General features: G+C 46.9%; 1 protein-coding gene across 1 annotated transcript in view; it reads left to right on the top strand.

The window, feature by feature from the left end:
• OVOL1 (ovo like transcriptional repressor 1) overlaps nt 1-25,917 on the top strand; it is a 65,320-nt gene that overhangs the window by 6,337 nt on the left and 33,066 nt on the right. Inside the window, exons 2-3 of the mRNA XM_077456117.1 lie at nt 11,158-11,330; nt 15,361-15,535. Of these exons, the coding sequence (XP_077312243.1) occupies nt 11,158-11,330; nt 15,361-15,535 (348 nt within the window). The remainder of the gene's footprint in view (nt 1-11,157; nt 11,331-15,360; nt 15,536-25,917) is intronic.

Raw genomic sequence — 25,917 nt, 5'->3', positions numbered from 1 at the left:
TGTTTGGTGTTTAGAAGCATAAAAACATAAATTAATTCTATTGGCTAGAATGTTTATCTACTCTACCAGCTAATATAAACATACACGTTTATATGCATTTATGGGCATATATTATGCTAGTTACCTACAGGGCCTTGAAAAAGTATTCATACCACTTTTTTTCCAAGTTTTTTTCTTCTTTTTCTCTATCCTTTTTGCGTGGTTCCCGCCCCCCTCCCTCTATTTCGCTATTGGAGGGGAGAGGATGGCAACTGATAACATAAATTGCATTGTATATGTTTCAAGATAATGTTTGGAATTTCCTGAAATGCTGCAGATGATAATAAACAGGGGAACAAAAAAAAACAACCAAAAATGTAAATGTATTTTATTGGAATTTTATGTGATAGACCAACACAAAGTAGCACATAATTATGAAGTGGAAGGGAAATGATAAATGGTTTTCAAACTTTTTCACAAATAAATATCTGAAAAGAGCATTTGTATTCAGCCTCCCTGAGTCAATACTTTGTAGAACCACCTTTCGCTGCAAATACAACTACAAGTCTTTTTATATATGTCTCTATCAGCTTGGCACATGTACAGAGTGTAATGTTTGCCCATTTTACTTTGCAAAATAGCTCAAGCTCTGTCAGATTGGATGGGGAGCATCTGTGAACAGCAATTGTCATGTCTTGCCACAGATTCTCAATTGGATTTAGGTCTTGACTTTGACTGACATTCTAACACATGAATATGCTTTGATCAAAACCATTCCATTGTAGCTCTGGCTTATGTTTAGGGTCGTTGTCCTGCTGGAAGGTGAACCTCCCCCCAGTCTCATGTGTATTGCAGACTTTAACAGGTTTTCTTCTAAGATTGTCATATATTTTGCTCCATCAATCTTCCCATCAACTCTGACCAGCTTCCCTGTCCCTGCTGAAAAAAAGCATCCCCACAACATGATGCTGCTGCCACCACCATGTTTCACGGTGGGAATGGTGTGTTCAGGGCAATGTGCAGTGTTAGTTTTCTGCCACACATAGCGTTTTGCTTTTAGGCCAAAAAGTTACATTTTGTTCTCCTTTGACCAGAGCACCTTCTTCCACATGTATGCTGTGTCCCCCACGTGGCTTCTTGCAAACAGGACTTCTTATGGTTTTTTTTCCAACAATGGCTTTCTTCTTGCCACTCGTCCATAAAGGCCAATATTTGTAGAGTGCAAGACTAATAGTTGTCCTGATTATCCCAGACAGATTATCCCAACTGAGCTGTGGATCTCTGCAGCTCATCCAGAGTTACCATGGGCCTCTTGGCTGCTTCTCTGATTAATGCTTTCTTTGCCTGACCTGTTACATTAGGTAGACGGCCATGTTTTTTAGGTTTGCAGTTGCACCATACTCTATCATTTTCAGGTGATGGATTGAACAGTGTTCCCTGAGATGTTCAAAGCTCAGAGTATTTTTCTTTATAACGTAACCCTGCATTTAAACTTCTCCACAACTTTATCCCTGACCTGTCTGGTATGATCCTTGGCCTGCATGATACCGTTTGTTTACTAAGGTTCTCTAACAAACCTCTGAGGGCTTCACAGAACGGCTGTATTTATACTGAGATTAAATTACACTCATTTGGACTCTATTTACTAATTTGGTGACTTCTGAAGGCAATTGGTTCCACTAGATTTTTTCCTTTCACTTCACAATTATGTGCCACTTTGTATTGGTCTATCACATAAAATACCAATAAAATACATTGATGTTTTTGGTTGTAACATGACAAAATGTGGAAAATTTCAAGGGGTGTGAATACTTTTTCAAGGCACTGTATCTCTGACTGCAGTTTTGGGACATTATTTTTATGGCTCTGGACACTGCTCTAAAACACAAAACTAAATGCCAGTGTTCATAGACACATTGGGGTTTATTTAATACGAATGGAGAGTGCAAAGTCAGCTTTAAGACCTCTTTCACACCGCAGAGCCTATAGCGTCGGCGGTAAACGCCGATATTTTTAGCTGCGTTTTACCGTTTGATTTGCAGCGCATTTCGGCAGCTAGGGGGGCACTTTTACATCCGAATAGAGGCTAAGAAAGGGTTGAAACCACCCGCAATACGCTGCAATTTGCCGGCGGTAATACAGCGCTGCCCCATTGATTTCAATGGGGAGCGGTAAGCACACCGCTCCTAAGAAGCTGCTGGCAGGACTTTTCCTGACGCCCTGCCAGCACAACGCTCCGGTGTGAAAGCCCTCGGGGCTTTCACACTGGAGACAAAGGAGCAGCAGATTGAGGGCGGATTGCAGGCACTATTTCTAACACTATAGCGCCTGCAAAACGCCCTCGTGTGAAAGGGGTCTTAACCTCAGCTTTTTCAATTAAGCTTTGGCAATAAAACCTGGAGGCTGATTGGCTTCTCTGCAGAAGTGAGACTGATTTTGCACTCTCCAGCTTTAGTCAATAAACCCCATTGGCTGAAATAAAATTGCATTAAGAGGCATAAAAGAAAATGCCTTTAAAGGCAACATTTGTTTGCTGTGTGCATGAGGCCTTTGTCTTTGGTAGCACACATGATTCATTGCTCCACCAGCATGCTTTGCACACTTTATTCTTCATCACCTTGATTTCAAGGTTGTGAAAGGTGGCTTTATCCTATTATCTGTAACATTGGTGCCCACTGACATAGCTGTCTGTATTGCGCATCCCATATCCTACTTCTTAGACTAGTAGATGCATTGTAATTTTTTTTTTACAGAGGATCTTCACTAGATATGAGAACCACGATCCAAAAACACTATTTAATTATTTTTTAATATTCAAAGCAAACTCACCCATCCATCCATGTCTCCATGGTTTATTTTGATAAGAAATCACTAGCATTTTTGGCCATGGCCTTCTTGAGTAAGGGCAGATGATTCATGTAGCATTTACATCTTGGAATCCATCTGCCCTTAGATCAAGCATGCATGCAGGGTAGTGTGCTCACCTAAGAACCCCCCCCCCCCCCTCCTGAGATGCATGGCATTATTTGCCTATGCAAATAATCAGGGAGTAACTGAATAAATGTAATAAAAATGTTTAGAACAAGAGAATATGTTATAATTTCCTATTTACTAATGCTAGCAGCATGAGGATTAAAAATAATCAATGTTGATTGGGAGAGTGAAGTTCCACTTTAATGACTCGTTGGATACCTGAGAGAGGTTGGATCATGCCTGCATGTCTGACAATCCTCTAATGTCTATGGTTATCTTCTGAATATAGGTATGAGATGCTTCAAGTTACTTAAAGAGGAAGTAAACCCTGATGGGTTTACTTCCTCTTTCATTCCCTGCAAAGGCAAAGCATAATGGACTACTATGCATCGCATAGTAGTCCATTATGTGTCACTTACCTGACACAGGAGCCAGCTGTCCCCTGTAGTCCGGCGCATCCATCTTCTCGGTAGGGTCTCGCAGTTCCGCCGCTGTCATTCGGCGAAGCCGCGATGACGGCACTCCCGCACATACGCACGGGAGCCGACACACGCAGCATGGTCCTCGTTGACGATGCCGCGCTCAGTGCGTAGACAGCGGTGCCTGTCTTCGGGCAAATATCTCCTAAACCGTATAGGTTTAGGAGATATTTCTTGGACCTACAGGTAAGCCTTAATCTAGGCTTACCTGTAGGTCAAAGTGTGTTGTAAGGGTTTACAACCACTTTAATATAGAACTAAACTCTCACAATAGAGTACGTAGCCTTTTACAACACAAAAGTGGTGAAATAAAAAATTTTTGGTTAATAAAACACGAACTTTTTAAAATGCTTTTTTGTTTTGTTGTTGTATTGTCTAAATCTCCTAGACCACTTTCATGAACTCAGGCTGGGCTCACACTTATGCGAATTGGATGTGGCTTTCCCAGCATCCAATTCACATGACAGAAGAGTGTGACTGCCTCTCAATGAAGCTGGTTCACACATCTCCGGGGTGGCCGCGGAGCACACAGCAAAAGGGTCCTGTGCGTCTTTGGCTCAGTTTCAGGTCCAAATTCAGAAAAAAATTCAGACCTAATATGGATCTGAAACGGTGAACGGGGATGCACTTAGCCCTTGTACACACGGTCGGAGATTCCAACGAAATGTTTCCTATCGGACCGTTTTGTCGGATATTCCGACTGTGTGTGGTCTGCATCGAACTGTTTCCGTCGGAATATCCGACGGACCAAGTTTTCCAACTTGCCGGTAAAATTTTTCTACAAAATGCTCCTATCGGACATACTCCGATCATGTGTAGCCTACTCCGATGGACAAAGTGCCACGCATGCTCAGATCAAATTCCTAGACCAAAGCTATTGACTACTAGCCTGAACATAGTCCCGTCGTAACAAAATAACGCCATCACGTTATGTACAATCAGATTTTCCGACAACTTAGTCTGACCGTGTGTATGCAACATCACTTCCGGACCTCTTCCGGAATTAATCTGTCGGAATTACTCTGACGGATTTGGTTGTCGGAATCTCCGACTGTGTGTACAAGGGCTTAGTGTAAACCCAGCCTTACTGTGAATGCATGTATGACCCAGTGGCTTCTGAACATCATTTTACTGTGGTGACTATGACAGATTGCACCAGTTTTCTGAGCATTGGTCAAATTGCTGTAGTTCAACTCAGGAGTGTGCAGAAAAGAGTGACAATGCTGCATCTGAACTGAGAGCTATTTCCCACAGGCCAGTTGAGCCCATTCAGCACATTTCCCTGTGTATTTCCTCCACCCAGGCAGCCTAGGTGCCAGAGGCGTAACTAGAACCTTCAGGGCCCCGATGCAAGAAACCATGATGGACCCCCCTGTCCCCCTTCCATCCAAGCCCGGGCTTCCAATTTTGGGAGGGCGTCCATGGACATACTCCCAAAACCGTGCTTCCCGCATGCCCCTGGGACATGCATCCAGAGCAATCACAGTGGTCCTTTACCATGTGATCAGCTGATCACATGTAAACAGACTTGATGGTTATCTACAGCCCTTTACTCCCACTCTGTGTTAGGAAAGGACTGCCGTTAACTGTCAAGAATGTCAGTAAATATAATCAGTGCCCCAATCATCAGTGCCATCTATCAGTGCCCATCAATCCCACCTATTAGTATTCCTCAATTCTGCCTACAAGTGTTACCTATCAGTGCTCATTAATGCCGCCTATTAGTGCCCATCATTTCTGCCTATCAGCGTTCATTAATGCCGCTTAACAGCGTCCATCAGTGCCACCTATCAGTACTCTTCATTGCCCATCAGTGGCAATTAATACTGCCTGAGTTCTGCCTATCAGTGTTCCTTAGTGCCCATCAGTGCCATTAATACCTCTTATCAGTGCCCAGCAATGTCTCCTATCAGTGCTCATTAGTGCCTCTTATCATTTCTCATCAGTCAATCCTAACAGTGCCCATCAGTGCCTCCCATCAGTATCCACAAATTCCCCTATCAGTGCCTACTATCACTGCCCAAAAATGCCTTCTATCAGTGCCATTAGGGCCTCTATCAGTGCTCATTAGTGCCATCTATCAGTGCCCATCAGTGTCTTCTATCATTGCTCATTGGTGCCTTCTATCAGTGCTCATCAGTGAATCCTAACAGTGCCTCATATCAGTGCCCATAAATGCCACCTATCAGTGCCCATTAGTGCCTTCTATCAGTGCCCATTAGTGCTGTAAAGAAATGTCCCACACTCCGCTTGAGTGAGTTCGACACATATCACCTCCTCCCAGTCTGAATATAGATATCAGATATTCCAATGGCTCACCAGCATAAAAGAAGACGATACTTGTTTAGTTGCTGAACATGGACTGTTTTATTAGAACCAGAATACAAGTCTTATACACAGCTAAAGAGGAGGAGGTTCCCCCTCCTGCTGATATTACTGTAACAATACACCTGTAACCAGAAACATAAATTAACATGAGATAATTAATTAATCCCTTAAAGCAGTCAATGTGACTCCATAACTACACTACACATTATCATACATCTCAACACAGAACTCCTTCATACAATTGCAGGGTTAATTAGCACAAACAATGGGTAAAAGCCTCTTAGAAGCTGTAGCAACCAGACTAGACCAATTTACATTATAGAAGACAACAGACAGGTGGCTGGAGTTGAGCACATTAGGATCTAACAGTATGTGTCCCAACAGTATGAATCAGTCACTATTTCTAATATGGCATATACAGGGTTTCAAGAGTCTGTGTGTCTTGGGGGGATATGGACCTGAATCCAAAGTAACACCACCTCAAGAGTCCCCAGGCATACAGCTCACAAAGAGCACCGTTCCTCCAAATCCCAGGGCCCATGATCGGTAGGCTAGCATTCAGTCCCCTCCAAAAGCCTCTGTCCTGACTAGGTCTGTCACTAGTGCCTTCTATCAGTGCCTTTGTTCTATCAGTGCCCATAAATGCCTCCTATCAGTGCCCATTAGGGTCTTCTATCAGTGCTCATTAGTGCTATCTATCAGTGCTCATTGGTGCCTTCTATCAGTGCCCATCAGTGTCTTCTATCAGTGCTCATTAGTGAATCCTAACAGTGCCTCCTATCAGTGTCCATAAATGTCTCCTATCAGTGCCCATTAGTGCCATCTATCAGTGCCCATTAGTGCCTTCTGTCAGTGCCTTTGTTCTATCAGTGCTCATCAGTGAATCCTATCAGTGCTGTCTGCCTTCTCAGGACAGCACGGCTCTGAGCACAGAGCTTGCCTCTCATGGAACAGCAGCACAGAGACACTGGCATTGACAGTTCTATCTCCCCCTCAGTCCGTCCTCTCTCGCACGGGATGACAAAGGACACAGCTGGCCTGCTCCCCCTTCTCCCCCCTCCCCTGTGTGCTCTGTGGGAAATGTGAGCTTGTTAGCTTCACACTTGACTGCCCGCAGAGTACACAGGAAAGGGGAGGGGGGGTGCAGATCTGCTGTGTCCTCTGTCATCCCGTGCGAGAGAGGACGAACAGAGAGGGAAATAGAACTGTCAATGCCGGTGTCTCTGTGCTGCTGTTCCAATGATACATGCTCTCCGCTCAGAGCCTTATGAATAGCAGCAATGCTGGGCCCCCTGACAGTGATGGAATGCCAGGGCCCCATCGCAACTGTTGTGACCCCAGTAATTCCGCCACTGCTAGGTGCATCAACCTCCTGTGCTCAATAAGCAGCAGGACAGCCAATTGGGGACCTCGAAGCTAGTAGTGATGACTGTAGTAGCACAGCCTACTTCAGTGATTTCCAGATTTCACTAGTATTGCCAAGGTATCGGATTTGCATTCATTACATTCTCCAAGCTGCTAATTTCTAAATATGCAAAAATATCCATACCTGGAATTTAGATTTAAGTTCACGCATGCATTATATGCACAATGCACCCTGGAGTTTGTGCTTTAAATCTCCTGTGCTGGGCACATTATTACTGATCCTTGGTGGACCCAGTAACAGGAATAGTTGTGGCAGCATTAGAGTACTAATGATTTTCAGTCATAAGATCAGGGTGTTTGGGACTGCTAATCTGACATTTAGGCCGCGTACACACGGGCGGACTGTTCGCCCAACTTTGTCCGCTGAACAGTGTTTCAGCGGACAGTCCGCTCGTGTGTGGGCTTCAGCGGACAGTTTCAGCGGACAGTTTGACGAACAAAGTCTTACGGAATATCCGTAAAACTGTTCGCTGAAACTTGGTTTCAGCGGACAGTCCGCCCGTGTGTGGGGCAGTCCGCTGTACTTTCGAAATGAGCGGACTGTTCCCGCCCGGAGAAAAGTCTGCTCATTTCGAGCGCGTCTCCAGGTAGGCGGGGCCCGCGAAGGAGACGTCGCGGGCTCCGCCGCCTGGTATGGACTTAAAGGGGAACTCCAACGCCGAAAAAAATCGGCGTGGGGGTCCCCCCAAAGTCCACAACAGACCCTTGTCCGAGCACGCTACCCGGCCGGCCAGGAAAGGGGGGCGAGCGAGCGCGCCCCCCTCCTGAGCCGTACCAGGCCGCGTGCCCTCAACATGGGGGGTGCCTTGGGGAAGGGGGGGCCGCGCGGCCCCCCCACCCCAAAGCACCTTGTCCCCATGTTGATGAGGACAAGGGCCTCTTCCCGACAACCCTGGCCGTTGGTTGTCGGGGTCTGCGGGCGGAGGGCTTATCGGAATCCGGGAGCCCACTTTAATAAGGGGGCCCCCGGATACCGGCCCCCCACCCTATGTGAATGAGTATGGGGTACAATTTACCCCTACCCATTCACCTGTAAAATAAAAGTACCCAAAAAAAAACACAACACACGAGATAAAATATTTTATTGCACAGCTCCGGGGGTCTTCCGTCTTCGGGGGTCTTCTCGCCGGACTCCTCCGCTATCTTCTTGTAGCTCTTTTGCTAGCGGAGGAGTCCGGCTTTCTTCCTCCCCGCCGCCGGCCTCTTCTCCCGACTTCGGGGGTCTTGTCCCCCTCTTCGGTTCTTCTGCCGGGCCACCGCGCCTTCTTATAGCTCTTTTGCAGGCGGTGGCCCAGTCTTCTGTCACCGCTGTCGCCGTCGCCTTCCGTTCTTCTTCTTCTTCTTCTCCAGGAGATGTTGACACGTCGCTCTCTCCGGCCGGAATGCCAGAGCCGCGCTGCGCGGCCACTTATATAGTGACAATGGGGCGGTGTCACATGGTATATGTCACATGGGTTGATGTCACATGGGGACTATGACATCGTAAGGGGGCGGGCTCACCATGTGACCAACCCATGTGACATATACCATGTGACACCGCCCCATTGTCACTATATAAGTGGCCGCGCAGCGCGGCTCTGGCATTCTGGCCGGAGAGAGCGACGTGTCAACATCTCCTGGAGAAGAAGAAGAAGAAGAACGGAAGGCGACGGCGGCGACAGAAGACCGGGCCACCGCCTGCAAAAGAGCTATAAGAAGGCGCGGTGGCCCGGCAGAAGAACCGAAGAGGGGGACAAGACCAACGAAGTCTGGAGAAGAGGCCGGCGGCGGGGAGGAAGAAAGCCGGACTCCTCCGCTAGCAAAAGAGCTACAAGAAGATAGCGGAGGAGTCCGGCGAGAAAACCCCCGAAGACGGAAGACCCCCGGAGCTGTGCAATAAAATATTTTATCTCGTGTGTTGTGTTTTTTTTTGGGTACTTTTATTTTACAGGTGAATGGGTAGGGGTACATTGTACCCCATACTCATTCACATAGGGTGGGGGGCCGGTATCCGGGGGCCCCCTTATTAAAGGGGGCTCCCGGATTCCGATAAGCCCTCCGCCCGCAGACCCCGACAACCAACGGCCAGGGTTGTCGGGAAGAGGCCCTTGTCCTCATCAACATGGGGACAAGATGCTTTGGGGTGGGGGGGCCACGCGGCCTGGCACCCCCCATGTTGAGGGCACGCGGCCTGGTACGGCTCAGGAGGGGGGGCGCGCTCGCTCGCCCCCCTTTCCTGGCCGGCCGGGTAGCGTGCTCGGACAAGGGTCTGTTGTGGACTTTGGGGGGACCCCCACGCCGATTTTTTTCGGCGTTGGAGTTCCCCTTTAAGTCCATACCAGGCGGCGGAGCCCGCGACGTCTCCTTCGCGGGCCCCGCCTACCTTGACACGCGCTCGAAATGAGCGGACTTTCCTTATCGTGTGTGGGCGAGTCCGTTCATTTCAAAAGTTGCGCGGACTTAGTACGACGAACTTAGTCCGCTCAAAAAGTGCCGTGCGTGGGCAAGTTCGTTCATTCAAAAGTTTGAGCGGACTGTTTGACGAACTTAGTTTCGGCAGACAGTCCGCCCGTGTGTACGCGGCCTTAGAAACACATGCCCTGGGGTTACTAAAATGGGAGAGTGCAGAATCTGGTGCAGCTCTGCATGGAAACAAATCAGCTTCCATTTTTTTTCTCAAAACTTAATTGAACAAGCTGAAGTTAGAAGCTAACTGGCTAACATGCACAGCTGCACCAGATTTTGTTCTCTCCAGTTTTTATAAATCAACCCGTGTGTACCTTTTTTAAAAAAAAAAAAAAGCCAAAGTATACTTAATTCTAAGGGTTGGAATAGATATACAACTCTGCCTGCGTATCAAGTATAATTGCAAACAGTGAAACCTTGGTTTATGAGTAACGCCGTTAACAAGCGTTTTGAAAGACTAGCAACTTTCTTTTTTTTAATTCTGACTCGGTTTGCGAGTGTTGTCTCGTAAAATAAGCAGAATTCAAGCTAATGGGGTGCAGCACCACATTTGGCCAGAGGTGCGGAGATGCCAGGGACACTCGGAACGGTTCAGAGCCATTCGGAAATACTCCGTTCCCGAGTGTTTCTGAGTTCAGCTGAGCTGTCCCTGAGTATTTCCGAGGCTCTCCAGCCCCCCTCCCACCTCTGGCTACATGCGGTATTGCATGTAATAGAAGTCAATGCGGAACAAATTATCTTAGTTTCCATTCACTTCAATGGGGAAACTCGCTTTGATATGCAAGTGCTTTGGATTACAAGCATTCTTTTGGAAGGGATTATGATTGTAATTCAAGGTTCCACTGTATTTATATCCCAAATCCAGGTTAATAAGGCCTTAAAGGCTTTTGTCACCTTTTGTAACATATTACATGTTACACCCATATTCAAGGTGTAACATGTAACATGTTTCAAATGCATCAGCCTTGCACTCCTGATCCCCCATTTTGACATACAGTGGGGAGATCAATCTAAATAAAAACACAGCCATGCTGGCAGACAGCTACACAGACAGATTGCAGGACCGTGACATTAAACCCACAATCTGCTGATCATGGCTGCAATGCTTTACCGTTCCCTAATAAAAAAATTATAAATGCATATTTTTTTACCTGCAAAGAATGTGCATTTATTTTTATTTTTTTGTAAAAGTGAATTTGACCTTTAAGATAGCAATTCTTTTGTGCTGATCCCATATTTCCATGATCCAGGTCATGTCAATGTTTTTGAAAAAGTTGCATCTATAAAGAGAAAATAAAAGTAAAACAGCTTCCCGCCACAAGTGCATAGGTGAAAATAAAACTAAGCAGTAACGTTACATATGGACTGGGTGTGTGTCTTTAATGGTAAGTATTCTCATATATTGCCAGAATGATGATTCCCAGTGTATAAGTGGGGTGAATCTGCTGCAAATGTTGTTTCAGTTCGTACTCTCACACAGCTTGCTTCCTTTGTGTTAACAGTCTCCATATTTATTTTTCATCTGCAGTGACCTTTCAGTATGTTGCCCGAAAGGAAGTTGAACCAAAGTATGAAAATGAGGTGGCTCTGGATTTGTCTCTTCATCACATTCGCTGCCTGGCAGAACCTTCCCCTTATCGAGAGACAGAGAGGAACATCATTCAATTACCTGAAAGGCAAGACCAAAGGCCTTCAACACAGGTAAGAATCAATATGCCTATATTTTATAATGGGGATGAGCAGGTTGTGTGGGAACAGACCAACTCCCACAGTAGTATAAACATTTGCATCAATGTGGCATCATAGAATTGTGAATGTCCATACTTTTTTTCATCCTTCTTGAATTCTTGCAGAGCATCCATGTGCAAACAGCTCACCGGCAAATACCGTATTTATCGGCGTATAACATGCACCCCAAGTTTAGGAGGGAATTTAAAAGAAAAAAACTTTTAGGAGGGAAGTTTAAGGGAAAAAAAACCTTACATTTAAATGCCCATTAATGCAGCCTTGTCAGTGTCATTTGCAGGCTTGTCATTCATTTGCAGCCTTCCATTGCAGCCTTGTTAGTCATTATCAGCCTTACATTGCAGCCTTGTCAGCCATTTGCAGCCTTGCATTGCAGACTTGTCAGTCATTTGCAGCCTTCCATTGCAGCCTTTTCAATCATTTGCAGCCTTGCATTTGCAGCCTTGTCAGTGTCTTTGCCGTTTAAAAATGGCGCCGCCGAGATACAAAGAGGATGTCTTGTGTATCTCGGCGGCGCTCGGCCGCTCTTGGAGTCTTTTGGCTATTTTCGGCCGCACTTAGCAATTCTCGGCCGCACTCGGTGGCTTTTCAAAAGCTGCTAAAAACGGACGAGAGTGGCCATAAATAGCCGAGAACGGCTAAAAATAGGCGAAAGCCACCGAGAGCGGCAGAGAAGCTTTGAAACAGCGGGGAATCAGCATATAACAAGCACCCACGATTTCTCACTGATTTTAAGGGGAAAAAAGTGCATGTTAAACGCCGATAAATACGGTAAGTTCTCTCTGTTCATCTCAGCTCAACTTTTTTGTCACTACAGGCTTAGATCACCAGGGGAATGTTGAACCTCATCAGTTTAAACTGTAGAGCAGGGGTTAGGCAGCGTCAGCCCCCCAGCTGTTTTGAAACTGCAAGTCCCATGAGACATTGCAAGACCCTGACAATCACAGACATTACTCCTAGAGGCAGAGGCATAATGGGATTTGTAGTTTGAGTGCCGAGGTTGCCTACCCCTGCTGTAGAGCATGGGTGCTCAAACTGTGGCCCTCCAGCTGCTGCGAAACTACAAGTACCATAAGGCATTGCAAGGCTGACAGTTACAATGATTCCCAAAGGCAGAGGCGTGATGGGACTTTTAGTTCTGCAAGGCCACAGGTTGAGCACCCATGCTGTAGAGCAGTGATGGCGAACCTTGGCACCCCAGATGTTATGGAACTACATTTCCCATGATGCTCAACTACACTGCAGAGTGCATGAGCATCATGGGAAATGTAGTTCCAAAACATCTGGCGTGCCAAGGTTCACCATCACTGCTGTAGAGTATCACCTGGGCACAGGAAACTCATCATACCTGGACTCTTCCACACACAGCAGGCTCTGTAGGTAACCATCTCTGTAGGGGTGTACATATGTTATCTTGTTTTGTCTTATTGCTCCACTCATCAACATCCCCTCGGCTACAGGCTCTATCTTCGCAAGCCTTCCATTTGCATTTGTTGCTTGGGACAGATTCCTTTTTGTAAAGAAATTCAGTTATGTAAGCATGCAAAGAATGCCTATCAGCTTCTGAAATAACCTTTCATTTTGTGCTAACTATTCTTACTTAACAAAGGTACACATAAAGGTTACACCACCATATGTTATTGATCTTGGAAAAATTTACAAGTATTGCTTTGAATTTTGGCTACAATCTATCCATTCTGATGTTATTTTACCACAAAATTTTGTGGCACATCAAAAATGTGCCATGCTCCCATAGAGGCATACAGAGCTCTTAATATGGTTGACTTATGCACCATTAATTAGGCCTTGGTCACCCTCTTCTATAGCGTCTTCTGTGTGAGTGTTGGTCTCTCTGTGGCTTTTCTCCCAAGACTGCTTACTTCTTTTCTCGAAGTGAATTTTCCATGTGGCTTCTGGGAAACTTAATGTAGCTTCCACATTCTGATTACTGAACCAATAGCCTTGTCTGGGATATTCAGATTTTTGCATACTGCATTGTATCCTTTCCCTAAGATTTACATTTGTATTACTATATACAGTATTTCATAAACAGCAATAACTTTCCATACTGATAAAATTGTACAGTTACAAAATACACATCATGGTGCCAGATGATATCAAAAAGATTCTTCCTGCAATAGGAAATGCACAAGTGCATTGTGAGAGATGGTGATCCTCTGCTGGGACTATTCATGTGTGACAGAGAATGTATAATACATCCCTTTTGAGGTGACAAGCAGACTATTGGGGATCGACAGAGAGCAGGATACCAGGATCAGCATATAGCAACACAGTGGCTAATACTGTGGAGGCGCTTCTACCCCTGCAGGGGCAGGGAAGTCGGTGAGTGCGAATTTCGTCCATTGCACAAAAATCGCACCAGGTTTTTTACCCCCCAAGGATTATTTGCACCAGGCACATTGCACTTTTCGACTGCTTCTTATATGTTTTAGCACTGCTGGCTATGGACACTAATTATAAGATTAGCATTTGCATCACCTAATTTTGTATATTTTGCACTTGTTACTTTAAATTCAATTGTGGTAATTGTTTTTATATTTTTGAGCTCATTATCAATTAATTATTCATTATTTATTGCGTATCACTAGGTATACATTTTAGCACGAGGTATAATTTAATAATATTATCATCATTATTCACAAACATTATTTTAGTTAATTAAGGTTTGGCAAAATTTTTTATACATTGTGTTTTTTTTTCACATTGCACTTTACGTATTTTTTGCACAGATTTCTAGAAAATACACTCATTAACTTATTTTTGTTTATCCCTTGGGACCATAAGACATTTACGATTAGAGCAGAGCGCCCTTACTACTAACATTTGTATTTCATTGTATATTGTTCCAACCTCTGGTTGTGAACCTTAGGTAGTGGTAGCCCTCTTGTTTCCATAGTTGCTTTTTTTGCCCATCCATAGCGCAAACCCACTATTTGTTGTTACTTCTACATAACCTTACTGTGTTCTCCTGCCCATTCTGTACTGTGCCCTCCTACCTGCCCTGTACTGTGTCAAGGGTGTGCAGACCCTTGCTTTAGAGCAAAACTGTAGAGTGGAAGAGGGTCAGCCTATGTGTTTGCTCTTCTCCAGCACTGATAACTCTGCAATCCACTGCTGCTGCCATGTTCTCCACCACTCCGTCTTGCCTGGCATCAGGGCCACTGAGGATGTAAACTGACTCTTTAAAAAAGAACCTAAACTGTGGAAGCTATGCGCCAAAAAAGGCAAGCAGAGAGAAACAGAATAGTGATCAGTATGACCTATAGCAGTGATGGCGAACCTTGGCACTCCAGATGTTTTGGAACTACATTTCCCATGATGCTCAACTGCACTGCAGAGTGCTTGAGCATCATGGGAACTGTAGTTCCAAAACATCAGGGGTGCCAAGGTTCGCCATCACTGACCTATAGGCTCCTTGCAGCTGATTCTTTCCCCATTACTGACTTATGATGCCTTGTTTTGTATTGTTTTCTGGTGTAGACATGGCCATCTTGGTAGGGATTGGATCCTCATGTCGGAGCCTGCTTCCCTCTAATGACAGGTCAAGTAAAAAAAAACACAGAACCACAAAACAAATAAAGCAGAAATAGGTGCATCCTTACACTGTGGATCCTAAGGTATATCTTCTCCTCCTCTAACATGGGGAACTGTGATCAGCACCATAGTGACATCACCAAACCTCACTCCATATCTTTTGAGAAGAGCAGCAACAGGCAGAGGAGCTCAAATTACAAATAGCATTTCTAGATGCTCCCTATAACATAGTAAAACTTTATTTTTTGAGTTCAGGTCCACTTTAACTTTATCAAGATCTACTTGATAGCTATTCTTAAAAATATTAAACATTACGATGAAACTTTGAATGAGAATGTTGTGAGTTCCATTATTATTTTTAATACTGAAATAGACAAAAGCATACAGTGAACATTGATTGTGATGCATATTTTCCTGCATCTCACATTAGGAGGAGAAGAGGATGCTGTTCTGCTGTACTCTCTGTGACAAAAGCTTTTCATACCAGCGGATGTTGAATCGTCACATGAAGTGTCATAGTGAAGTGAAGAGGCATCGATGTGAACATTGTGGGAAAGGTTTCAATGATACATTTGACCTCAAAAGACATGTCCGTACCCATACAGGTGAGAACACCATCAATGACAAGATAGAAGGGAAAAGGGGAAAATAAGTATAGCACTACAAAGTCATATAAAATAACTTTTTATGTTTTACATATATTTATTAATCTCCTTGACACCTACACTTTAACCACTTAAGACCCGGCCCATTTTTCAGCCTAAGGACCAGGCCCCTTCTTGCGATTCGGCACTGCGTCGCTTTAACTGACAATTGCACGGTCGTGCGACGTGGCTCCCAAACAAAATTGGCATCCTTTTTTTCCCACAAATAGAGCTTACTTTTGGTGGAATTTGATCACCTCTGCGGTTTTTATTTTTTGCGATATAAACAAAAATAGAGGGACAATTTTGAAAAAAAAATTCAATATTTTTTACTTTTTACTATAATAAATATCCCCAAAAAATATATAAAAAAACATATTTTTTCCTGTTTAGGCCGATACGTATTCTTCTACATATTTTTGGTTAAAAAAAAATCGCAATTAGCGATTATTGATTGGTTTGCGCAAAAGTTATAGCGTTTATAAAATAGGGGATAGTTTTATAGCATTTTTATTATTATTTTTTTTTTTTACTAGTAATGGCGGCGATCAGCGATTTTTTATTGTGACTGCAACATTATGGCGGACACATTGGACATTTTTGGGACCACTGTCATTTATACAGCAATCAGTGCTATTTAAATGCACTGATTCCTGTGTAAATGACACTGGCAGTGAAGGAGTTAATCACTAGGGGGCAGTGTAGGTGTTATGTATGACGTTGTGTTTTTTTTCATTGTAGGGGGGTGTGGCCTGGCATGTGACGTCACTGATCGTCCTTCCCTATAAAAGGGAACAGACAATCGGTGACACCCACACTAGGAAGCACGGGGAGGTTTGTTTACACAGACCTCTCCTCGCTCTGTGACCCGATCGCGGGACACCAGCGGTGATCGGGTCCGCTGGTCCCGGGACCACGGTCGCGGAGCTCAGAACTGGGTCGGGAGCGTGCCGCCAGCGGCGCACTCCCGATCCACGGCTGGGCACTTAAAGAGCCATGTACAGGTACGTGATTGTGCCCAGCCGTGCCATTCTGCCGACGTATATCGGCGTGAGGCAGTCCTTGAGTGGTTAACACATTTTTTAAATGATATCACATATTTCTAGCCCTGTATTTTATTTTTAAGAATAATCATGTTTCCTGATGCTCAGTAAGTGGTGCATGGTATGAAGGTAAAATCAGTAAAGCCTATTTTAATGCTTGGATTGATTGGCAGGCAACAGATGAGCCTAGAAAAAAGCTCTAACATTTGATCATTAAAGAAAAAAAGTCATAAAGGAGAAGTGGGTCACAGAAGTGCAATCCTCTGACCCAGGATCAGCCGTCAGTGGGCTAAAGCCTGCTGTTGGCTGACATCACAGAGCAAGTCCAACAGTGTCGGGATCTACCCAGAGGCCTGGCAACTGGCTCAGCCTCTCAGCGCACCGATACATCGCTAAAAATAGCACCTGCATAGCGCATGTAAAGAGCCTCTCCTTTCTCTCCAGTGTGAAAGCTCGAGTGTTTTCACACTGGAGTGGTGCGCTTGCAGGACGGTAAAAAAAAGTCCTGCAAGCTGCATCTTTGCAGCGCTGTAGGATCGGTGTATACACCACTCTTAAAGCAGCTCTGCCCATTGAAAATAATGGGGCAGCGCTGCCAAACCGCCGCTGCAGTGGCGCTTTGCATCGGTTTTAACCCTTTTTCAGCCCCTAGCGCAGCTAAAATGATAGTAAAGCGGTTCTAAAAAATAGCACCGCTTTACCGCCAACGCCAGCCAGCCCCAGTGTGAAAGTAGCCTTAGCACTTGTACACACGGTTGGACATTCCGACAACAAAATCCATCGGATTTTGTCTGAAACTGGTGTTGCATACACACGCTCAGACAAAGTTGTCGGAAAATCCGATCGCTCGTAAAGTGATGACGTTATTTCGTTACGACGGGACTACGTTCAGGCTAGTAGCCAATAGCTTTGGTCTAGGAATTTGATCTGAGCATGCGTGGCACTTTGTCCGATCGGAATTCTCTACAAACGATCGGACAAAGTCATGTTGTCGGAAAATTTTATAGCCCAGCTCTAAAACTTTGTCGGTCGGATATTCCGACGGAAACAGTCCGATGGAGCCCACACGCGGTCGGATTATCCGACAACACGGTCTGATCGGACATTTTCCATCGGAAAGTCCAACCATGTGTACAAGGGCTAAGACTTTTTTCCCTTAGGATCAAATGTTGGGGAATATTATATTCACCCTGCAAAAGGTCAAAAACTAGAAATTACATAGGTTACAGGTAGTATTTGTGACTATTGCGTGAATGCTGAGATATTAGTAAAGCAAATTCTTATAAACAGACTCCAAAATTTTGCTTTCGTTTTCATCTAGGCCTTGGTATTGCCATCCAACCTTACTGCACAGGTACTGTGTCCAAGGCCTAACCAACCTAGACCTGTGTGACAGGAGGCCAGCTAAGTACACAAACCTTGACTTTTACCTGACTAGAATTTTCTAGAAAAACAGAAAGGTCAACCTTTTTCCTGGAAAAGCAGCAATCACATATCTTATGACCCCTTGTCTGGACATAAAGAGATCAAGGTGGTAAAAAAAGATTGGGGGCAAGTGGCACTAGAGAGCTTAGTTTCACAGGTAATTCTGTCATATTGTGCTAATATGTGGTGAATACTAGCACATTATGGCATCAACCACCTGAAGCCTGTTTAAAAAAAAAAAAGTTTAATACCACCTTATTAAAGAGGAACTGCAGTCTGCTCACATAATTTGTAATAAAAACATCTTTGCCATTCTGAAGCTTCCCTCCAACCACTGTTTTATATACAGTATACTGTGATTCTGTACTTGCTAAATATGATGCAGAAATCTCCCTTCACTGAGTCTGGCTGCAACCATTTTAACTGTGGGCAGCTGAAGCTGCTGCCTGTTCCTTGATTTACACAGATACACACCTCCAGCTCTGCAGCTCTCATTGGCCCTCTTATGACTCAACTCCCTCCCTTCCTGGCAAACGCTCACAAGAGTGTGAGAGAGAGAGAGAGAGAGAGAGAGAGAGAGAGAGAGAGAGAGAGAGAGAGAGAGTTGTGCATGATGTCATTAGCCTTGGCTTATTACTAGACAAGAAACAGGAAGTGGGCCGTATAAGGTATTTACTTACTATCCACAGTTAAAACAACAAGGGCAGAAGATTTTATAGATGGAAAGTTGAAAAAATGACTGAAGGTCCTCTTTAACCACTTAATAACCGCCCTATAGCCGAATGACGGCTTCAGGGCGGTTTCTTAACTGTGGGAGGCCGTCATATGACGTCCTCCCAGAATTCCGCTCTCGCGCGCCCCCTGGGGCGCGCACTCGAGAGCATCCGTGACCACCACGGATGAGCATCACGGTAAACCGGCGTCATGTTATGACGCCGGTTCCTCCCTCCCCCTCTCTGTACCGATCGGAACAGCGGAGGGGGAAGAGATCGGTGTCAGCAGCGATGTGGGCTGCATCTGCAGTGCCCACATCGCTGCTCACCGAAAATTAACCCCTCAATTCCCTGCAAATACTCTGCAATACCCTGCCATTACTCTGCATTACTCTGCAATACTCTGCAATACCCTGCAATACTCTGCAATACCCTGCAATACTCTGCAATAGTCTGCATTACACTGCAATACTCTGCATTACCCTGCCATTACTCTGCAATACCCTGCCATTACTCTGCAATACCCTGCCATTACTCTGCATTACTCTGCATTACCCTGCAATACCCTGCAATACCCTGCAATACTCTGCAATACTCTGCAATACCCTGCAATACTCTGCAATACCCTGACCCTGCAATACTCTGCAATACTCTGCATTACCCTGCAATACCCTGCAACGCTCTGCAACACCCGCCAATACCCTGCAACACTCTGCAATGCTCTGCAACACCCACCAATACCCTGCAACACTCTGCAATGCTCTGCAACACCCGCCAATACCGTGCAACACTCTGCAATGCTCTGCAACACCCTCCAATATCCTGCAATGCTCTGCAACGCAATACTCTGCAACGCCATACTCTGAGATACCCAGCCATACTCTGATATACCCAGCCATAGTCGGTGATACCCTGCAATACCCAGCCATAGACACCCCCCCCCCCCCCCCCTTCCGGCCGCCCTCCGGTGCTTCTACCGACTCGCCAATACTATCAAATCCAGAATCTTTTCTTTTTTTTTTTTCAGGCTTCCCAGCTTAGAGGTGAGATGCGGGGTCTTATTGACCCCACATCTCACTGTAAAGAGGACCTGTCATGCCATATTCCTATTACAAGGGATGTTTACATTCCTTGTAATAGGAATAAAAGTGATCAAAAAATTTCAAACTAAAATAAATAAAGTAAAATGAACACTAAAATTTTTTATTTTTGGGGGCGTGTCCAAGATGGCGACCTGAGAGGTTGTGGAAGCCAGAGCTCTGCTGCCTTTTTATCCTGAACCTAGCTACCTGCTGTTCCTTTTACTGCACAACCTACCCACAGGTGCTCCGGATGTCCTGCAAAACTCGGCACAGGGGTAAGAAGCTTCGTTTCCCGGACTCCCCCTCGGTACCGGCCCTGCAAGCGACGACCCCCCCTGCAAGGGCGCGCAATATGGCGTCCCAGACGGAGATGGATGACCAGGAAGGTGCTGAGGAGATCGGACTCAGGGACGTGATGGCGGCTATAGCCACGTGTCAAGCTACCCTGACTAACAAAATCGAAGCTGTGCAGCTAGATGTCGGCCTGGTCCGTCAAGATCTTGACAAGCTCCGGTCCAGAGTTACAGAGGCTGAACAGCGGGTCGGGCGGGTGGAGGACCTCGCGGCTGACCATGCGGAGTCCATCCGCTCCCTGCACACTCGGGTTCGTGCCCTAGAATACAAGGCTGACGACGCGGAGAATAGGAACCGGAGGAATAACCTCCGCGTGGTTGGCCTCCCCGAAGGAGCGGAGGGGAAGAACCCGGCGGTCTTTGTGGAGGAGCTGCTACGGACTCTGCTGCCTGATGCGCAGTTTTCCCCATACTACTCTGTGGAACGGGCGCACCGTGTCCCTCCTACCCCGGGGCCTCCTGGAGCGAGGCCGCGCACCCTGATATTCCGGCTCCTGCATTTTCGGGACAGGGATGAAGCGTTGCGAGCTGCCCGAAGGATGGGTGAATTGCGTTTCCAGAATGCCACGGTGATGATGTTCCCGGACTATTCCATGGAAACACAGAAGCTCCGCAGATCCTTCGACCAGGTGAAGGTAGGCCTGAGGGCTCGAAACATCAAATATAGTGTCCTTTTCCCTGCAAAGCTACGGGTACAGGATGGTGAGACCACTAAATTTTTTACCAACCCGCGGGAGGCTGCCGCCTGGCTGGAGTCGCTACCGGCCCATCACTAGAACTGTGGGAATGACTGTGCCTTCTAGCTGGCTGCTATGGATGCCTTCGGTTCTGGCTCATATTTTTTCCCGTTTTCTTTTATGCTGCTGTCCCCCTGGATGTTGTGTGATGGTGGACCGGGGGGGGTTTTCTGGTGTATCAGACTTGTGTACTCATCCAGCCCGGACAAACCCATGTTTGGGTATGATACCCCTCTAAACACGGACGAATTTTTGGGGTACTGTGTTCCAGGGGGCAGCGGTTGGGGGTACTTTCTTGACTTGGTACCGTTTCTCAGTTTTTTGCCATGGACTCCTTTCTGTTATTCACTCTCAAGGGGGGGGGGGGGGGGTCGGGGGGGATGTTATGTTACTTGGCTGTTCTAACTGGACCCGGGTGGGCTGTCTGTTACTTGCACCTGTGTGTACTTACTGACTGCGGCCATGGCAGGAGCTGGGAGACAAGATGACGTCTTATCCTCATCTGCACTGGATGTCAGCATCTCTGTGGCTCTCTAATGCCGTTAGGCATCACCTCTTGCTATGTTTACACGCTCTAGTTAAGCAATGTACTTTTTGGTCACTTGGGGGATCTATGCACCCTCAGGTTTGGGGGGGGGTGTGGGGTGGGGGGGCGGGTGGTTGTATCCGCAGTTGCGGATGGGGAAAAAGTTTAGTTTCATGTTGTTTTTGACTGTTTAATGGAGTTGCTTGCTACTTACACGGGGTACGGTCCACTACATATATGGTGTCATTCAACTGATCTTTTCTTGATTCTAGGTCTGGGGTGTCTGTGCTGGGAAACGACGGCTGGGAGGAACCTGTGGATCTGGTTAGGTGGTGTGTGTGAAGTGCGTTATGGCTGATATATCCATTATCTCTTGGAATGTCAGGGGCCTTAATTCCGCTATCAAGAGATCTCTGGTGTTTAAATATCTGCAAAAGTATAACCCCCATATATGTATATTACAAGAAACGCACCTGATTGGCTCCCGGGTTTTGGGGGTTAGGAGGGCGTGGGTAGGCACCCACTATCACGCTACTTACTCTTCATATGCTCGGGGAGTTAGTGTTTTGATCCACAGGTCCCTTCCGCTGCGAGTTCACGAGGTGCGCACAGATCCTGGGGGTAGATTTGTAATACTGTGTGTTACCTTACATGATAGGGATATGGTACTGGTGGGGTTGTATCTTCCCCCGCCAGCTAATGGGCAACTTCTGTACGATATTATGCACACTGTTCTCAGTTTTCAGATACCTGAGGTTTTCGTCTTTGGGGATTTTAATTTAGTTCCTCAGCACGATGTGGATAGGCTCCGCCCCACGTCCCGCCCAAGTGGTGAGCTGCAGCGCTGGGCGGACACTTTTGCCCTGGCGGATGTGTGGCGCCACTATCACCCGCAGGAGAGGGGGTATACCTGTCACTCCGCCTCCCACCGGGCACTGTCGCGCATTGACCTGGCGTTTGCCTCCCCCGGGGCTCTGGGGTGGTCGAGGACGGCGCGGCATTTGCCCCGTGGGATTTCGGACCATGCACCCCTTATGCTCACTATCTCTTTGGCGCCCCCTCCCGGGGTGAGGCTGTGGCGCCTATCCAGATACTGGGCTGTGGATGACAGGCTACAGGAGGGGACATCGGAGGCTATTTGCAATTTCTGGCAACTTAACGAAGGCTCGACTGAGGGTGGGGTGGCTTGGGACGCTTTTAAGGCTGCCATCCGGGGTCATTTTATCTCACACATCGCGTCCCTACGTAAAGAGACGTCTAGGTCCCTTGAAGCCTTGGAGGAGGAAAGTGGGAGGAGGGAGGCGGAGTATGTTCGGACGGGGGATGGGGATGTGTACAGGAGGTGGCAGGAGGTCCTTCGGGAAGTATCCCTGCTTAATGTAACGCAGACGCAGCAGTCTATGTTGTATTCCAAACAAAGACTATTTGAATATGGCAATAAGAATGGTAGGTTGCTGGCGTGGCTGGCACGCACCCAGAGGCCCTCTACTCATATTGCTAGTATCCGGGATGTGCAGGGCCGGGAGCTTACCTCTCTGGCGGAGATCAACCGTAGATTCTATGACTTCTTCCAAGGTATATATACCTCTAGGTCCCAATGTACGGCTGCGGAACTGCAGGACTATCTGGGAGGGATTCCCTTTCCCCAACTTTCAGGGGATGACAGGGAATTACTGGACAGGGACGTGTCGCTGGAGGAGGTCCAGCTGGCCATCGGTAGTCTTCAAGGTGGTAAGACTCCGGGGGCTGACGGACTACCCTCTGAGTTTTACTCACAGCACGCTGACCTGTTAGCCCCTAGGTTTCGGGCCCTTCTTGATGGAATCGGGGAGACTGATAGTCTTCCTGAGTCCATGGGAGAGGTGACTATTGTCCTGATTCCCAAACCGGGTAAGGATCCTGGGGAGTGTGGGTCTTACCGCCCTATCTCCCTACTGAACGTGGATGCCAAGCTGTTGGCTAAGATCCTAGCCACCCGCTTGAACTCCGTAATATCCTCCCTGGTGCATGCTGACCAAACGGGCTTCATGCCTGGGAAGGGCACGGACATTAACATCAGACGCCTCTTTCTAAATCTCTCCTCTGACCATGATGAGGTGGGCAGCAGAGCAATTGCCTCCTTAGATGCTGAGAAGGCATTTGATTCTGTGGAGTGGGAGTTCCTTTGGGGGGTGCTTCGGAGTTTTGGGTTTGGTCCTAAATTTTTACGGTGGGTGCGACTGCTTTACGCGGCTCCTAGGGCCAGGGTGCGCACCAATGGTTGGATGTCGGAACCCTTCTCATTGCAACGGGGCACGCGACAGGGGTGTCCTCTCTCGCCTGGGTTGTTCGCCCTGGCCCTGGAGCCTCTCGCCATATTAATTAGAGAGTCGTCTATACGGGGACTGCGAAAGGGATGTACGGAGGAGAAGATCTCACTATACGCGGACGACGCCTTGTTGTATTTAAACGATACCGGTCCTTCTCTTTCGGAAGCTCTTGCGATTTTTGACAAATTTGGGTCCTTTTCTGGCGTTCGCATTAACTGGTCAAAATCTCTCCTCTTTCCCTTGGATGCGGGTGTGCCTTCGTCCCCTGGTGGGTCGTTACTACAGTGGTCCTCTGAATTTACCTATCTCGGGGTACGGGTGGCCAGAGATCCCAATAAGTATTACATGTTAAATGTACTCCCCCTTCTCCGACTACTGCGAGAGAGGTGCCGGGCCTGGTCTGGACTTCCGTTGAACTTGGTGGGACGTATAAACATTCTAAAAATGGTGCTTCTCCCTAAGTTCAATTACATATTTCGGAACTGTCCGGGGTGGGTTCCGGGCTCCTTTTTCCGGGAGGCGGATAAGTGTATTAGCTCCTTCTTGTGGAATGGTGCTGCCCCTAGGTTGGCTAAGTCTACGCTTCAGTCCCCGGTAAGGGTGGGAGGTCTAGCCCTTCCCAACTTGCGATTTTACTACTGGGCCGCTATGCTGGTCACTGTTTCATGGTGGTTTGCGGCGCGGGATTCGAACGTGGCGGTGCGCTTGGAGGCAGCGCTGGTGGGCTCCGTGTCTGACCTGCAGGGCCTAGTATACAGGGGGGCTGGGGCGTACGCGGCTCTTCCTGGGCCGACGAAGGCTTCTCTTCGGGTGTGGAAGATGGCGGGGCGCAGATTTGTTCGGCCGGGTGACTGGTCCCCGGCCCAGCCCCTCTGGAATAACCCTAATTTTCCCCACTTTAGGACAATTCCAGACCCGCAGATCTGGGTGTGATTTGGGATTACAACTCTGCGGGATGTTATGCCGGCAGGTACCCTGCTGACGTTTGGCCAGCTGACTCGCTCCCATGGCCTGCCTGGCTGGATGTTCTTTCGTTATGCTCAGCTGCGTCATGCGGCTAGGGCACAGTTTCCTGAATCCCCAACCCTGCGGACTACTCCGCTGGAGGAGCTGTTTGAGGGTGAGGGCCCCCAAAAACCCCTATCAGATGTGTACCGGATTGTACTCCCGATTGACTCTCATAAGCTGGACTCTCTTTGGGACAAATGGAAGGAGGATATCCCATCTCTGGAGCGGGAGGATTGGGAGGAATGTTTGGAAAAAGGTCCCCAACTGGTCATTTCTGCGGGTGATAAACTTATTCAAACGAAGTTTGTGTATAGGGTATATCACACTCCTACGCGCCTGGCGAGAATATACCCTAATAGGGATCCACACTGCCCTAGGTGCAGGGTGGAACTTGGTACCTACCTTCATATGTTCTGGGACTGCTGCAGACTGCATACGTATTGGTCCGAGGTGTTTGATCACCTCAACACTCGGTTGGGGCTGGAGGTCCCTAGGACTCCTGAGATGGCCCTACTGGGCATTCACGCGGATGAAAGTAGACCCTATTACTCTAAGTTGTTGATTTCCTATTTACTTTTTTACGCTAAGAAAGAAATCATCTGTAAATGGTTCTCGTCCACTCCTCCTAGTGTGATTCAGTGGGAGAAAAGTGTGAATAGTGTTTTGCCTTTGTATAAAATAACCTACCTAAATCGCGGTTGTCCGTGGAAGTTTGACAGAATCTGGCTCCAGTGGACATCGGGAGGCTGAGGTGGTCTCTGGGTCTTTGTAGAAGCCCTCGTCCTCTTAGTTTGTATTTTAGTTTGTATGTTAGTCTGTATTTTTTTGTATCACCGAATGACATATGCTGATGTATGTAACACGTTTCGTATCCTACTGTGCTCCGGCTGCGCCGGTAGTTTGACCCATTGTACTCTTGGTCATTATGTACTGTGTATGTATGTTGGATAATAAAGCACTCCTGTTGTTTAAAAAAAAATTTTTTTTTTTTTTAAAGCGCCCCTGTCCCCATGTGCTCGCATGCAGAAGCGAACGCATACGTAAGTCCCGCCCACATATGAAAACGGTGTTCAAACCACATGTGAGGTATCGCTGCGTACGTTGGAGCGAGAGCAATAATTCTAGCCCTAGACCTCCTCTGTAACTC

This window comes from Lithobates pipiens, unplaced genomic scaffold, assembly GCF_037356315.1.
Source record: "Lithobates pipiens isolate NorthernLeopardFrog02 unplaced genomic scaffold, aLitPip1_a1.2 Scaffold_10, whole genome shotgun sequence".
NCBI classification, from domain to species: domain Eukaryota; kingdom Metazoa; phylum Chordata; class Amphibia; order Anura; family Ranidae; genus Lithobates; species Lithobates pipiens.
The sequence above is the reverse complement of the archived record's forward strand: the minus strand, read 5'-3'. Positions and strand labels throughout refer to the sequence as shown.